At 43.1% G+C, this 17,702-nt stretch overlaps 2 protein-coding genes across 2 annotated transcripts in view; one reads left to right on the top strand and one right to left on the bottom strand.

The window, feature by feature from the left end:
• The window catches only part of LOC118404438 (patched domain-containing protein 1-like), a 14,789-nt gene extending 11,655 nt beyond the window's left edge, over positions 1-3,134 (top strand). The window contains exons 8-9 of the mRNA XM_035803513.1: positions 654-663; positions 998-3,134. Of these exons, the coding sequence (XP_035659406.1) occupies positions 654-663; positions 998-2,059 (1,072 nt within the window). The 3' untranslated portion in view covers positions 2,060-3,134. The remainder of the gene's footprint in view (positions 1-653; positions 664-997) is intronic.
• Positions 3,135-3,705: 571 nt separating this feature from the next.
• LOC118404722 (mRNA-capping enzyme-like) lies at positions 3,706-17,525 on the bottom strand. Its single transcript, XM_035803992.1, has 17 exons — positions 17,362-17,525; positions 16,377-16,503; positions 15,378-15,482; positions 14,136-14,242; positions 13,261-13,349; positions 12,705-12,780; positions 12,191-12,419; positions 11,636-11,736; positions 10,962-11,063; positions 10,093-10,228; positions 9,543-9,614; positions 9,163-9,327; positions 8,375-8,452; positions 7,494-7,594; positions 6,113-6,179; positions 5,551-5,680; positions 3,706-4,806 (listed from the first exon to the last, which is right to left on the bottom strand). Exons 2-17 carry the CDS (start codon positions 16,434-16,436, stop codon positions 4,586-4,588), a joined length of 1,839 nt encoding a protein of 612 aa, XP_035659885.1. The 5' UTR covers positions 16,437-16,503; positions 17,362-17,525; the 3' UTR covers positions 3,706-4,585.
• Positions 17,526-17,702: the final 177 nt, after the last annotated feature.

Here is a 17,702-nt window from a genome sequence, read left to right as displayed (position 1 = left end):
TGCTTAACTTTCTTCCACACAAAGGTATACACAGAGCAAATTTTTAGCAACTACTATTACCTTGTTCAGGATCAGTACTGAGTATTGGAGGCAACAGTGGTCGTTGAAAATTTGATCCGTGCATACCTTTGCGTAGGAAGAATACTGTAATTCCTGATTTTTTCACTGTACTTTTATGTTCACGGTTTTCACTGTGACGGCTGTAACGTGAACTTATCATTACAGATAACAAATAAATCACAGACTTTTTTTATGCGCACCTGCTGCCATCGTGAACATTTAGTTCAGAGAACAAGTTAAATTTTCTCAGACCGTAAAAGTTTGGTACGGAGAAGACAAAGTTGAGTTTCCACGGTGGTTTACTAACTCCTTTGTTAACTGTCGCACGTAGAATGGGGCGCAGCTACTCTCCAGGACTTAATATATGACAGAAAACATGCACAGCATAAAAAAATTGGTCTCATTTTTTGTGTTGGAAAATACAGTTAGACTTTATCCAGAATGGACAGCATAGCATAACAAAACATACATGTACAACAACATCTCATCATTACAAGTACTACCAGTACCAATCCTCATTTGACATATTATCAAGCCGCATGCCATATTCGTGTGCTCCATATAACATACCAGTATGATGAAACCGCATGTAGAGTACCGCAGGTGCCATTAGACTAGCTTTGCGCGCGTAGTCCAGTGGTTAGCGGCCCTGCCTCTGGAACCAGAAGCCGTGAATTCAATTCCGGTTGTGTCGCTCACCCGACATGCACACTACTGGAAAGGGTTGCAGTCCTTAGGACAGGACGTTAAGCCGTGGTCCACTGTTCATTGTGCTTGTCGAAAAGAGCTAGGGGAATTTCCCCGGTACAATGAACCTGTAAATACTGTACATAGCGTCTGTCCTCTCTGTCACGACCAGTGGAAGACTAGCTCTTCAGTGAGCTAAAACTGGATCGAGATCACTTTCCTTTTTTTTCCTTTCCATGTGTTTCATTAGCTGGCTGTGGTCACAATTTGTAACTTACTCCTCTTCTTCCCACAGGATGTCTACTTCACGGAATTTGGGCCCAGGATCGCTGTGATCCTACGCGGCGACCTGCGCTACTGGGACCCTGCGGTTCAGGACGGGCTCGAAAACCTCACCCGGACGTTCGAGAGCATTCCGCACATCTCCGCGCCCGACACCGATGCCTGGTTCCGAGACTACCGCGCCTTCCTAAACACGGTTGGCGGCCGCAAACGTGCGGACAAGCTAAAGTACATCAAGAGGCTCCGGCAGTTTCTCAACACCACTGCTTTCCGTAGATACAGACATGACATCGTGTTCAAAAACAATCAGAAGAACATTCGCGCCAGCAGGATCTTCCTACAGAGCAAGAAAACAGCAAACTACAAGGAGTTGATTGAGGTGATGACCTCGGCACGAAAGGTCGCGAGAGAAAGCGACTTGAACGTGACCGTGTACAACCCGGCGTTCATGTTCCTGGACCAGTTCGCGCCGATTCTACCAGAAGCGTTGGAGAACCTTGGGATCACCGGGTTCTGTTTTCTCGTGTTCGCGATGTTTACTGTGACGAACTTCCGAAGCAGCATGTGGGTGGCTATCCTAACCATGTCCGTCATGACCGGTCTGATCGGATTTCTCACGGTCCTTGGCACTAACCTTGACCCGGCCACCTTGGGGTACTCCGTGTTTGCTTTGGGCTTCACGATCCAGGCCACCTCTCCGACCGTGTTCGCGTTCGTGCGCGCGCAGGGCCCCACCAGGACTAAGTGCATGCAGTCCACCCTGGTGTACTACAGTATGCCTGTGGTGCAGACATGTCTAACACTGATGTTTGCGGTTTTGCCGTTCACCACGGCGCCGTCCTACATCTTCTACAGCTTGTTCCAGGCGGTTTTCACGCTGTGCGCGCTGGTTTTGCTACACGCTTTGGTCGTCATGCCTGTGATCATGACCGTGGTTGGGCCATCCAAAGAGGAGGAGATCACAGACTCAACAGCCAGCACGCCAAATAAGGAAACGTCGTCCGGACCGTACCAAGTGTCGGCAGTCTGAGGGGTGGAGCTTATAGACTCAACAGCCAGCACGCCAAATAAGGAGACGTCGTCCGGACCGTACCAAGTGTCGGCAGTCTGAGGGGTGGAGCTCACGGACTCAGCCGCCAGCACGCCAAATAAGGAAACGTCGTCCGGACCGTACCAAGTGTCGGCAGTCTGAGGGGTGGAGCTCACGGACTCAGCCGCCAGCACGCCAAATAAGGAAACGTCGTCCGGACCGTACCAAGTGTCGGCAGTCTGAGGGGTGGAGCTCACGGACTCAGCCGCCAGCACACCAAATAAGGAGACGTCGTCCGGACCGTACCAAGTGTCGGCGGTCTGAGCGGTGGAGCTTCTGTCTATTCTAAACTGTCCAGCATAGTTAGTCAAATCAAATTAAAAAGGACCTCTAATTGAGGGTTGCTAGCTTAACGCTGACCAAAAATACATCTTAAGTAATTAAGGGTTGTCAGCACCGCCCATTATCCCCACTCACGGTTTGTGTACAAGCAGAAAAGAACATCTTGATGCTAAGATTCCAAAACTGTAGCTAGATGTTGTTTTGTCCTTCAATTGGTGGATCCCCAAAATTAACGACTGTGAGAGCTTGGACTGGCCCTATTTCCATACACTTTAAGCAATTAGATTGACTTATTAAAACGACTTGAAATTGCTGGACCTTAACATGCATTTTTAAACAATAAAATCGATACTATTAGATACTTCTGCTTTTCACTGAAAAGTGGAAAAATTCTTCCACATGTGCTATCTTTAGAGAGGTGCAAGAAGCATCCCGACCAAACCTTTTATAAAGCTACATTTGTAACATGATCACCACTATCTACAAATCAAAAGGAGTCATGGAGATAAAAAAGAATGAAACAACCTTCATCTGTTTATGACTTTTGTAATAAAATGACTACTGAACACAATGCTGACTGTCTGTATTGTACATTTATTCACAACTTTTCTTTAGGCCACACCAATTTAATTTCTTGGTTCACGGATTTTTTCATAAAAAATATGGAGCGAGAGGGCGAAATAAAAATAAAGATAAAAATTGGAAAATGGTTGTGGTAAAGGTAACGGCTAATCCAAAACATAAAGAAAAAAAGTTTTCAGCTTGAAAAAAGTACAAAAACACTATTTTTGTACAGTAACAGCACCTGTACCCACACTTTAAGGAGCTTATAATATAAAGGCCAATTTGCTACACCAGAAAGCTGGTGAATGGTTTCATTAATGGTGAAAATTTGCTGAGTGGTCATTTTTATTTTTTATTTTTTTCAAAAAAATAGGAGCGAGCGAATCCGTGAACCAAGAAATTAAATCGGTGTGGCCTTACTAACCTAAAATTGACACTTCATTTTAACCACTGTCCATGTGTATATTGTATCCTTTGTAGCAAAATGGACAATGAGGTGAAGGTCTGACCTGATTTCCAGTACTGAGTTTGGTGGTCATTTTTTTAATTGAAGACCAGTAAACGATTCTGACAACGATTCAAACCTCTGAATGACAGTATGGTAGGGCAGAACCATCATATTATATAAAAGAAGATATCATATCCATAGTGGGCTGAATATTTCTAATGACATGTCAAACCTAACTGTACAGTCAATATTAAGTAAATCTGCACTTTGGAGGCCTCGGCATTTGAAAAATGACTGTCAAGTTTAATGTAACCTGGGTGCTATTCTTATCTTTTACCACATGAACCTCAGAACGAGAACAGCAAACTTATCAGACTTTTCACTTTTTCAGGTTGGAAAGATAGAAGTTTTTGAAAATATCTCAACGGCAACAGTCAACAACACATTGATGTTAAGCTTTATACAATGTTGCACAACTTGGTGACTAATGCACTGTTAAAAAGTACACTAATTTTATGTATGATTGTATGTATAGTCCAGGGTTGTAGCCAGCCTGAAGTCATTTTCTGTCCCCTCAAATTTTGAACAGACCTACTGAGTGCCAAAGGCGCGACGTTCCTAGGGGTCCGCGCATTCTACCCTGGAAAAGTTTGAAATCTAGACCCTCTGAATCGCTATATCCTGCATTTTGAGGTTTAAATTTTGATGGAAGACTAACAGCATCTGTTTTCAATTGGTGAAAAATTACTTAAGGGAGACAGTTTTATTATATCTTTCCGTATTGATTTTTGTCCGTCAAATGGAATAGACGGAATGCGCAAAAAATTTTCCCTCCCAAGCTGCAAAATTCTGTCAAAGGACGGGTGCTGGCTACAACCCTGGTATGGTCTGTCAAGGCATGCTTCTCTCCTGTATATTTTGTCCTATCATTAACATCTCCCTCATAGCCTAAAACTCATAGAACATTTGCAGGCCATTTTTAACAAACAAAGGTTGACAAACAAACAAAACTGTTGCATCTTCATTTCATTTATAGCTACAGGGACAGTGAATAGTATTTCAAAAATTCTCATTGTCTTTCCAAATTTCAATGAACCAACATTAGAAAATGTCCTAACTATAAAATAAGGTCCAACAAACAGTAAATAAGAAACTCGTATCTTTAAGACATCTTATCTTTTTGGCATCTTCTCTGGTGGCGGCATTAAGTGGTCTCCTTGTGACAGTGGTCTCTTCTGGCCGCGGGGACTGTCCAGCGATGACTGGGGAGGGTGTGAGGAGCCAGGGGGAGGGTGCATTGATCCCGGGGGAGGGTGCTGCTGGTACCTCGATCTCGTGATGAACTCGAACAGGATCTCCTTGGTAACGGGGTTCTGGATGCTCTCAAACACAGCTGGGAGGGAAACAGAACAGATCTCCATGGTTACGGGGTTCTGTATGCTCTCAAACACAGCTGGGAGGGAAACAGAACAGATCTCCATGGTTACGGGGTTCTGTATGCTCTCAAACACAGCTGGGAGGGAAACAGAACAGATCTCCATGGTTACAAACATACAGTACTGTTCACTTATCAGATATCCCTGGTTACAGGCTCTGTTCGCATAATAGTAATATAGTAAACCTGATGAACCCATACTGCAGAAATAGTTACCTGATGAACCCATACTGCAGAAATAGTTACCTGATGAACCCATACTGCAGAAGTAACCTGATGAACCCATACTGCAGAAGTAACCTGATGAACCCATACTGCAGAAAAAGTTACCTGATGAACCCATACTGCAGAAATAGTAACCTGATGAACCCATACTGCAGAAATAGTTACCTGATGAACCCATACTGCAGAAATAGTTACCCGATGAACCCATACTGCAGAAATAGTTGCCTGATGAACCCATACTGCAGAAATAGTTACCTGATGAACCCATACTGCAGAAATAGATACCTGATGAACCCATACTGCAGAAATAGATACCTGATGAACCCATACTGCAGAAATAGTTAACCTGATGAACCCATACGGCAGAAATAGTTACCTGATGAACCCAAAAATAGTTACCAGAGAGCATACCAAATTTGTAGAAAGCAGCCTGGGTTCTACCATATAGTTAATAAAGTATTAGAGAGAAGCACCCACCGACAGCAGTTGTGTAGGAGTTAGGGAAGCTCTTGTCCGTTCTCTCACGGAGAAACAGCCACTGTTTTGTCGCCCCGTCAAACTTGCACTCCACGATCTTACCATCGTATTTCTTCAGATCTTTGGTCACCTGCAACAAGAGAAAAACAGATGCTTCACTTTCAAATGGATTCATATATTATCATTTTGAAAACTACAGGCCTAAGGAATTTACAGCTAAACAAACACAAAAAGAGGGTATCAAAAAAACTAGCTACACCAGATCTTTACAACCATCCCTATACAGAGACGGAGGGTGCCATAGACTTCCTGCAACTTATGATCCACTGCTCACTGAGTCATGTGTTCTATCTACATAACATGATGCCACAGAAGCAGGGGATTGTCCATTCTTTGACAAAGAATGGTGATGATCAGTCGAAAATTTGGGTATAATAATTTGTTGTGTTAGAAATTACCGTATGTTGAACTTTGTTCAGAACACCAAGAGGATCTTAATGGTGTTCAACATCACCGGCTGCGAGGAATAAAATTTTGTGCATAAACCTATTTTTGCACTCACCTTCATTTGAGCGATCGGTTGTTCAAAACCTCCGACGTATAAAAACCCTTTCGTTTGCACCAACATTCTGAAAAAGGAGAACAACAAGAGATGAAGCAGTTGCTTTGAGTCCCCTTATACAGTCAAACCTGCCCGAACGACCACCTCCTCTCAGCGACCACCTGGCCATTTCGACCACTATTTCTCGGTCCCGATTTATTTTCCCATTGACGTAAGCATTAAGCAACCTTTTCTCAACGACCACCTGGCCAACGCGACCGCGACCGGCCCAAATTGGGACCCATAACGACCGCATCATTTTCAAAATTGAGGTTTTCATCGATTTTTGATGATAACTAGCACGATTTTGTGCCGAAATCGGCCAGTTTGCGTCGGATTTTGGGGTTAAATTTACAGTTTACAGTGTGCCTGTTGTATTTGAGATTAAAGACCTCGCTTCTTTGCGTGCGTGCAGTGTGCTTGCTTTATGCCATTAAGCACAATGGAAACCATTTATACTTTCCATCGGGCATGTTTTGAGTCGATACTCTTCTCAGCGACCACCTGTCCAAATCGACCGCTTTTTTCCGGTCCCCGGGTGGTCGTCTTGGGCAGGTTTGACTGTATACACAAATTCAGATCAGAATCTTAGTAATGTGCCAGGGCTCTAGCCAGCTCGAAAATGTTTTCCGTCAGCCAATTGCCATTGTCACGAAAACCGCGAAAATTAAGTTAGAAAGACGAAACTGAGACCTTGAAAAACAGGTTTTTAATGAGATTATCGTATGCGAAACGGCGCCGACACACCAAGTCAACAATCATAACAATAGCAAAACAAACAGTGTGTGGCTTTCCGACAGTGTCCCCAAGCCGCCTGTAGCTTCCACCAAGAATTTTTGTCCATCAAGGTTGACGGATTGGTTTAAAAATTTTCCGTCACACGCAGCAAATTTCCTTCAATTGACGGAAAGACGGACGCTGGCTAGAGCCCTGTACTGTGCACATTATGTCCTCAGGTGATTTACGATTTGGCTAGGGCCATCCACTGCAATAGACCGGAGGTCCCATATTTGAAGACATGAACACTTTGAGAACATTTAAGATCCCAAAAGATCTAAAAATAGGGGTCCATCCTTATCTGAGTACAGTCCTGTCTTAGTGTTAGGTTTCAGAGAAAACCCTTAACTTAATATTGTGTGGCTTTTGAGTCTTAACTGGCACAGCTGCCTTCAGTACAAACACAATCGTTATGTTACTTTTTATTATATTTGATATGTGATGTACATGTATGTCTGGGGTTACCCCCAGGGCATATTAAAAAGCGCCAAAATGAGGTGACATGTCACCCCTCAGCTGGTAAAATATATTTTTTTTAAAAATCCTGACCAACGTTGTTACTCACCCCTCTCCACCTTCCCTTCTGATCTGCAGTTTGAAGTCGACCGTGTTTAACGTTGGAGGCTTCCACTTCAGGATGTCGTCACACCGCCCTCCCACATATTTCTGCACAGGCACCACAGACAGGCATAAATCACTACCAGGCTTTTAGCCAGGCATGCGTCAAGGCGTCATCTAGACACTCTTTTCTTAGAATAACAAAAAATTTGACGCACTGGACACCCTTATACTGGGGAGAAAATCCTCTGACAAGCATGAAATTCAGTATTTTTGCCTCTTAGGATGCTTAGAATGCACCATGTTAACTTAAAATCATCAAAAACTCTGCACGATGGAGGGTGGATGCCCCCAGACCCCCCTACAATAGACAGTCACCACAACTCACGAATAAATTTGGACTCCCAATGATAAAATCCTAGCTAAAAGCCTGATCACTACTGAACTTTTTATCATGTTAGCCTTCATGGAAGGTAAAGATATTGTCTTTGGTCTGTCTATCTTCTTCTTCAAACAAGTAAAAGCAATCACTGCACAATACACTTCCTAAATGTTAAAGACCTTAAAAAATGCTCTTTGTCGATGAGTTAAGGTCTACCAGGTAAGGCAGTGTGTACTTTTTCGATATCCAAATTGTCTGTTCTAATTTTCTTACTGAAAATGTACATGGTTTACAACATCCCTATAAAAAGCTAGAGCCCAGAAGGTCATCTTAATGATAATCTTATGAAGAACCACATATTTAGAATCAGAAGGAACCCAGACCTACATCCTAGTAACTGAAAATGTACATGGTGTAAAACATCCCTAGAAAAGCTAGAGCCCAGAAGATGTCATTTTAAGGATAAACTCTTCATGTCTTAAGAACCAGAAGGAAGCCAGACTCACATCCTTGGGTCCTGCTGGCTGGAAGATGAGCCCGTCGACCTCATGGCTAACCTGTGAGGAGAAACTGCCATCCAGGAGCTGCAGGGGTGGTGGTAGATGTCATAAAAAATTTGTACACGTTTGTATACATGTACCCTGTGTTACCAGGAGCTGGGGGGAGGGGGCCATGATTTGAACTTATACATGTCTCTCTACAACCTTGTTACCATGGGTTAACAGTTAAGTGGTGCAGGTAAATGATCAGAAAAACGTGTTTCCGGAGCACACATTGAGATTATGGAAACTTATCATCTAGAAGCAGGGGTGTTGGGGGGTGGGGGTGGGCATCACTTGATCAAATCTCACACCCATGCAAGACCGTGTTTCAGCACTGTGGTGCAGTTAAAGGTATAGCATTGCATTGATGAAGGTTACTTAAGCAACTGGATATGATTTTGGAAATGGTCAGATGTTTCACTGACAGAGTCACAGACAAAGGTACAATGGTGTGGGTGCTACTTGAAATGTCTGACCGTTGCTTGAGTAACTGTTATCTGGCATTGGTTATAACCTCCTTAGCTTTGGTGTGTCATTTAGCAAGTTAAGTAGTGGGGCCATAATGATGATGAGTGTGGTAAATGGCATGTCTTGAGGATGTGTAATCATATACCAACTTAGTCTAGTGAAACAATTTTTTTTTACTTCCAACTACCAATCACACTTTGCTCCAATTGTTGCAAGTCTGCTTATGTCAGAGTTTGTGCCCTATGAGCTGACCTTTTGTGACAATTTCTGACCTATGACCTGACCTTAGGAGACATGGTGATGTCCCAGAAGGGTTTGTGGCGCACGCTGAAGGGTTCGCGGGACTTGTCGAGCGCGCCGGCCTGCGCCTGGCTGTCCCGCGTTTCCTCAATCTCCTTCCTGATGCACAGGAGCCGCCGCGAGAAATCGCACTCCCCCACGGGCTGCCCCTGGGGTGGGGATGATTGTTGCACTGTTAGTATTGTTGTTAAGAAAAAAGGGACCAGGTAGTATGGAAAATTTTGCTGGCTAGAACTCGAATCATGGAAACAGAAGCAAGTGCAAAACATCAGACCTGTCACAGATTTGAACTCAGGTTCCGAGTCACCAACCACGAAATCTCTCTACGTATACACTCCACAACAAAACTGAATCAGTACTTCACCTCAAACTTGATGATGTCATAGGCCAGGTATCTCGGCCGGTCCTTCCCAGCCACCTTGTCTATTATCATCTCCTGGGAAATTAAGAGAAAAAAATCTTCTGTGCGAGTTTGAAATTTTTTTTCACAAATCCAGGATTCTCACATGGGAAAAATAAATGCTAATTTATTCTAATAAGAACCTCATCAACTGTGAAATGTCCATCTATTCTAGTTCATGAGGAGAAAACAATTACAGTCAGCTGTGCACAGTTAGAAAACTGTGATTTTCAGTAAAACTAGCAGTAGATCACAGATTTACTAACCTGCACTATAGTCACTGGAAACCAGTAACTTTATGAAAATGGCCATAGTAGACAGGTGCTCACTATAACAGTGTATTAGCACTGTTGTTAGTATATGTGTGTCAGATTCTTGCAACAGTGGCCAATAGCTTGATTTCTAATCCTAAGGACTGCAACACTTAGAGATACAGGTACTACATACATTGTCAATAGTCTTATGCAGTGCATTTACATCAAGTTCTTACAAATTCCAGAAATCATGCACCTACCCCGTCCAGTAGTGTGTTACAGATCTGCTTGTCCGGTTCCTTTCTGCGGGGAAAGGTGAGCTGGGGCGCATGGAACACTGTGTTGTCTCTGTCTACCAGGTACACCTGCTGGGGGCCATCTACTAGCAACATCAACCTGTAGGGGGGGTGGTACAGGGGGGGTACATTAGTGTCTGTCTACAGGGGGGTACTTCAGGAGGGGGGGGTGGAACACTGTGTTGTCTCTGTCTACTAGATATACCTGCTGGGCACCGTCTATCAATAACATCAACCTGGGGGGGGGAGACAGGGGGGTACATTAGTGTACAGGGCTGGGGGTACTCCCCGGGGGGGGGGGGTGGAAGGGAACACGGTGTTGTCTCTGTCTACTAGATACACCTGCTGGGTGCTGTCCATTAACAACATCAACCTGGGGGATACAGGGGGTACATTAGTGTACAGGGGGGTACTTCAGTGGGGTACTTCCGGTGGGTACTTCCAGGGGGGGGTGGAACACTGTGTTGTCTCTGTCTACTAGGTAAACCTGCTGGGGGCCGTCTATTAACAACATCAACCTGGGGGGGGGGGGGTACAGGGGGGTACGTTAGTGTCTGTCAGACTCTTTCTACAGGGGGGCAGTTCTGAGGCTGGCCTTTTGAGAACAACAATCAAGGTTCTATTACAATGGACAACCAAGAGATCTGGGGGGATGGAACACTGTATTGTCTCATTGTCTCATCACCCCTTGCACTGTAGACTTGTTTCAACCCCAAATTGGAATAAAAAATAATAATGCAAAGAAATCACAGAGTCTTTTTCCCCCTTGAGCAAAACGAGACCACTGCAAAAATGACAAATTTACAGAACAGACATGTGTTAGGTGACCTTACCTGACACCGTCGGCCTTCCAGCTGACCTTGTACGGCTTCTGTGCCAGAAAACTCAGGTTCTTCCTGTCCATGGAGACGGGCTGGGCACCCGGGAAACCCTGTCTGTAGGACAGAACACATGTAGAACACATGTCAGTACAGAACACATGTAGAACACATGTAAGTACAGAACACACACATGGAGACAGGCTGGGCACCCGGGAAACCATTTCTGCAGGACAGAACACACGTAGAACACACATCAGTACAGAACAAGAACAAGAACACACACAGAACACACATGGAGACCGGCTGGATGCCTGCGAAACCCTGTCTGTAGGACAGAACACAGTCATGTAGAACACACATGTCAGGACAGAAAACATGTAGAACACACATGGGGACTGGCTGGGCACCTGAGAAAGTCTGCCTCAATCGACAGAATCAACAGAATGAATGTACAACACAGTGTGCTTCGTATCATCCGAGGTACCAACATATAGGTAAGAAATTTCAATGGCAAAATGACAACAGAAGGGTGGGAGGAAAATCTAATCTGACACTATTCAGTCGCTGAAACTGTGTAGAATAGAAAAGCATACAACTACTGTCAGTAGGCAAAATTGCAACAGCGTGCAAATAAAGAGAACAGTAGTACAGAAACAGTACAACAGTAGCACAGAAACAGTACTCACTTGTGCCAGCCACACATGTGCTGTACTTTTTGCTGCACGTTGCGTAGCCGCGGCTGGTCCGTGACGGTGTCCACTCCGGGTACCAGCCCGTCCATAAAGGGCTGGGGGACAGAAAAACTAACTTTAAAAGTTACCAACATTCGTAATATTATACAAAATGTAATCAGTGTTAACATAAGAGCTATAATGAAACAATATCATTTACTATCAAAATTATCTTTCATACAAACCTGCAAATACAGAGAAAGCAAAACAAATACTAGACAAGCTAACATTTATTATCAACACCAAAGATTTGATCCTATACTTAGTCTAGCAACATTTTTTATTTTGTTTAAATGAAGCTGTTGTCAACAGAAATTATGGCAGATATTTGCTTGTTGAATTTCCAATCATGCTGAAAATTTAGTACAAGTCTTACAATTATAGGAAGAACTTGACACAATGTAAATAACATTTGACCAGCCTAAATGTTTACACAGTGTGCCATATTGTAACTAGCTCAAAAAAGGAACAAAATATAAGAAGAAAGACTTCATCTATCAGCACAGTTACCTTATAGGTCGTGCCCCCTGCCCTTTGACCTTTCATCCCATTGGATGGCTGCTGGGTCGGGTTTCCATCATCGTCCAAGTCATCAGACTCCGTGCACCAATCAGGGAGCGGCGGGGCGGGCGGGGCATCGTCTGCATCGCCATAGCGACGGAACAGCTCCTCCAGGTAGTGACCTTTATACATCCCAGGGGGCCGAGCGACAGTGAAGGCCTGGACAGCTGCCTCGACACTGCAATGTGTGTGCACAGATCAGTGATGTCACATGCAGAAGTGCACAACAATCAGTGATGTAATTAGCAGAAGTAAACAGTTATCAACTCTAAAGGCCTGAATAGTTGATTTGACACTGTGATATTTGTGCACAGAAATTAGTGATGTCACCAGCAGCAGTGCACAGACACAAGAGGTGTCACCAATGTAAGTGTACAGAAATCAGTGATGTCACCAGTCAATTGAAAGTACACCGAAATAAGTGACTTTACCAGCGGCGGTACACAGAAAGCTATGACCTCACCTCCAAGAGTGTTTCTCCACCAGGTAAGCCACGATGAGGAAACCTGTCCGGTTGAACCCGTGGGTGCAGTGAACACCTGTGGCAGGTGAGAACAAAGGGTTAGACTTAAACAGGTAAAGGTGCTCTTGCACTAGGATGGACTCGTTCACTTGAGTGGTTACACCTTGAGCACATTAAAGAACCCACCACACTTATCTCAAAAAGTAGGGGTCCTTCCCAGTCTGAATGGTTCAAAACCTACAGTCCCATGCCCGCACCTGGGGCAATTACTGTCGTATTGAGGTCACCTGAGTGGCGCCGAATGGCAGCTCGCTCCAGACACTTGCGATTTAGCCCTGCCTATTATAAGCTTCTCGCAATTCAGCCCCTGGCTGCAAAAAGAGAGTAGTCGGCCCACCCAATAACTAATAACATTGCACTGTAGCTATGGGTGTCCCTGATGCAGTACTCCAAACTGCAGCTAGGTATCGCTGTTACAGTGTGAAGAATGCAGCCCCAAATGTATCAAACATGTAACAACTTCTTCCTTATAAGTTATTTAAGAAGGAAGCCTTACCTATGAGATCTGTGGGGTTCCTGGCTGTCCAGTTGGCACAGAGGTTCACAAATGCTGACGTCTGTTCTTCGTTAGGGGTCTCTCCATGACTGTGGGTGAAACAAAAATGTCTTTTATTTATCTTTTCATAAAAATATTGTTAAAGAACCCCCACACGTGCGATGGTGTGGTGTGCGATGGAGCAAACCATTCTGTCTGGAGTTGGTGATTCACTAAAAATCACCCGGACGGAGGCCTGGCGAACCTTCGTGTCGTATCAGCCATACGGTGATTTACATCATTCACCATGCCCCGGAGAGGAGATAGGCGCCGCCAGAGGACTAAAATGCCTATTGATACAGCACAGCATGTTGTGCTGCCCCTACGGCTGATTAATCAGCCTATGGCCGATTAAAAGGCTATGGGACGAATGAATGAATGAATGAATCATAAAGGTGACATGCATCATACAAAATATTGTATACAAGGGGGACAAAAATGTCAGACTTCATTAATGGAAACTTTCATTACTAATCAGGACGGGAACCTTCATTAGATAAAATCAAATGGCAGTTATACAAAAGTATTCAGTTCAATAACAGTTATACACACCAGGTTACATGCATCTATTTCTATTCAATTTAAACTAATTGCAGCATGTTTGAGAGTGCAGAACCCCCAGGTATGCACAGTTTTGACATACAGGAGTGCAGTATACTGGGGGACTTGGCTTTGGAGGTCTCTCTTGACACATTTTTCTGAAAAAAATCCATGTGTGTGATCTAGTAAATGACATACACATGAATATATATATATATAGGTTATTTGCTGGTAGAGATGAGACAATTATAAGATTTATAACAATCAACTTTAGAAATGCAGAAATGAAAACTCACCCCCGACACTGCAGTTTGACATGTTTGACTCCATTCCTCTCCACTTCCTGTTCCTTGTTGTAAAACCTGTTGGTGTTGGTCAGGTCAATAACCAGACCCATCTTAGCCTGTGGGATAACAGGTAACTTATTAACTAACAATGGTTAACTTATTAACTTACAATGGTTAACTCATTAACTAACAATGGTTAACTAACAATGGTTAACTTATTAACTAACAATCGTTAACTTATTAACTAACAATTGTTAACTTATTAACTAAAATCAGATAACTTATTAACTAACACAGGTCGATAACAAGACCCATCTTAGCCTGTGGGTTAATGGATAACTCAATAACTAACATGACTTAACTTATTAACTAACACAGGTCGATAACCAGACCCATCTTAGCCTGTGGGATAACAGGTAACTTATTAACTAACAATGGTTAACTCATTAACTAATACAGGTCGATAACCAGCCCCATCTTAGCCTGTGGGTTAATGGATAACTCGTTAACTAACAATGGTTCACTTATTAACTAACACAGGTCAATAACCAGACCCATTTTTGCCTGTCGGGCAACAGATAACTTATTAACTAACAATGGTTAACTCATTAACTAAACAGGTCAATAACCAGCCCCATCTTAGCCTTTCGGTTAATGGATAACTCATTAACTAACAATGGTTAACTTATTAACTAACACAGGTTGATAACCAGCCCCATCTTAGCCTGTGGGTTAATAGATAACTTATTAACTAACATAAAATAACTCATTAACCAACACAGCTTAATTTTTTAACACAGATCAATTACCAAACCCATCTTCAGCTGTGGGTCAATAGACAAATTATTAACTAACACAGCTTAAACTATCAACTAACACAGGTTAATAATAAGCCATCTTCATATATAAAAGGGAGTGCTTTTACATTTTGTAAGTTATATACTATATAAGCAAATGTTTTGGATCACTCATAAGCACAAAAGATGTAAAGCACCAATCGTAAATCCACAAACTATGTACACTGTATCATTTTGTATCTGTACAACCACATCTTCTGTTATATGTACAAGCTTAAGACTATAAGTACAAAGACCTCACCCCCATGCCGTTGACGTAAGCAAACAGCATCAGCCACTGGAACCGGTTCAGTATAACTACAAGCTGTACCTGTAGCTGTATATCTGTACCTGTACAACCTTAGCTTCTGCATAAGCTTATGAGTACAGACAGTACAAAGAGAAGCCATCTCACCCCCATGCCGTTTACGTAAGCGAACAGCATCGGCCACTGGAACCGGTTCTCCTCCGGGACCTGGTCATCGTACCGCGGGCCAAGCGGTGTCTTAAACGGGAGAAACTTCTCTGAAGAGGGAAGTAAGGCCACATTAGTCGCTATTCTTTAGGTTTAAAATTAGCTTATTGCAGATCTGTACGGACACTGTAGAAAGGAAAACTTATTGTTTTTGCCAGCCTATCAGCCACGTTCTTCCAACTTTAGGCCACACCAATTTAATTTCTTGTTTCACAGATTCGCTCGCTCCTATTTTTTGGAAAAAAAAATAAAAATAAAACTTACCACTCAGCAAATTTTCACCATTAATGAAAACATTCACCAACTTTCTGGTGTAGCAAACATAAAAACTGACACTACTTTTGTAATTTCAACGAACAGGTGCTGTTACTGTACAGTAATAGTGTTTTTGTACTTTTTTCAAAGCTGAAAACTTTTTTCTTTATGTTTGGGATTAGCCCTTACCTTTACCCGAAGCATTTGACAATTTTTATTTTTATTTGTATTTCGCCTTCTCGCTCCATATTTTTTATGAAAAAATCCGTGAACCAAGAAATTAAATTGGTGTGGCCTTTAGCCAATCAAGTTGGCTGATGACGTTATGAAACGTACATATCTTAAAAATCACCATTACGTCATACAGGCACCAGTAGCACAGCAAAAAAGCAGTGCAACCGTCTATGATGCTAGAGGACGGGGGTTCGTGTCCCACCTTGGAAGTTTTCTTCTCTCTTCTTCTTTTTTTCAATTTTTAGACGAACATTTTATACAAACAACGCTTTCATTATGCGAACAAGGTATTGCACTTTTGACATATTTCTTTCTCCTCTTTGGAAACATCCTGGATTTTCATCAAAAATGTGTCCTTTCTCTAACTTTTAAGTAAGAGCTTAAAAAGTTTACTTTGTGTACAGAAAGAAGGTGTAAAAGTTTTATTATGTCGATTATCTCAACAGTCACATTACCTGCCACAAGTTGCCCTTTCCGCGGACAGTTGAGCCATCGCGGCGGAACCGCCATGTTGTTTCCGCAGTCTACGCTCCGTTCGCCGACGACGCCTGTACCGCTGACCAGATCAGATTACCTCCTGTCCTGGGGAGACGTGAACGGGAGTTAGCGCTGCAACCTTCAGCCCTAGGGCCGCACCTGGGGTAATAATGTTGTATTGAGGTCACCAAGCCCTGTATACATGCTGCCATTACAGACCCTTGCATTAAGCTCTTTCACACTATCACAGAGGCCAGAACGCATGTGCGGCGACAGGAATTCCACGTAATATGTCAAAGGGTAAGGCCCCGAAATTGTAAACAGTCCTTGTCTCGACCATTGTTTCGATTTGCCTAACAATGTCCAGACAGGTTTGGTTTTCAATTTCAGGGCCTTACCCTTTGACATAGATACCTAGAATTCACATTAAGGTTTTGTTCTGGAGAATATTTCCCTGAAATATTTGCAGTTGGGGGGCCCTAACCTTTTGGGGTATCCTTACTAAGTTTGCCCAACATTCCCTAACAGTACTTAGAGTCACGTCCCCCCCCATTATGGGTATCGTTGTAGCTGACTTCCTTACTTTAACTTTAAATTTCGGAATTCAAGGGCAATCCCAAACCATAAAATATGTAAAAGATGTGACTTGTCACAGTTATCATTCATACCCCCCCCCCCCCCCCCCTTCGCCTTGTTTATTTATAGCTTACAGATAAATGCCATGGCCATACAAACATTCATAGATTCATGAACTGTCCAAAAACTTTCACAGAAACCTGACAACACAATGAAACATGTTTGTTTAAAAATGAGTACATGTTCCTCAAATTATGGCAAAGAATTAGGAACATGCCCTTACACGACAATACATTCAATAACACACAATAAATTTTCTGAGAAAAAGATGGAAATAACAACAAAATATGACAATTTCTCCATCTTTTACGCTGCCGCTTACCTTCAACAGATAAAGAAGAGTTTCTTAACAAGTGAGAAAACTTCCTTCCAGCCGTCTGACCTTGATGTTCGTGTTATTTTCCGTCTTCAAAACGTACCGAGTCCCAAATGAAGTCTTCCAGCCGCCATGACAGTCTGATAAACTCTGACCTCTAGCCTCTGACCTGCAAACATGGCGGCCTGACAGAGTTTTTTTCTGTAAACCTGCGAAGAAATCCTGTTTTGGGGACAAATCTGCGGGTTTTCTGGAACAGAGGAACCGAGACACACGGCTTACACCAGTGAGTTATTGTCGTGAGGTAGGTTCAGGGAAATAGGCGGGGAAACGTAGAAAAGGCGGGA

The sequence above is a fragment of the Branchiostoma floridae genome, chromosome 17, assembly GCF_000003815.2.
Source record: "Branchiostoma floridae strain S238N-H82 chromosome 17, Bfl_VNyyK, whole genome shotgun sequence".
Classification (NCBI taxonomy): Eukaryota; Metazoa; Chordata; class Leptocardii; order Amphioxiformes; family Branchiostomatidae; genus Branchiostoma; species Branchiostoma floridae.
This window is presented reverse-complemented; position numbering and strand designations above follow the sequence as displayed.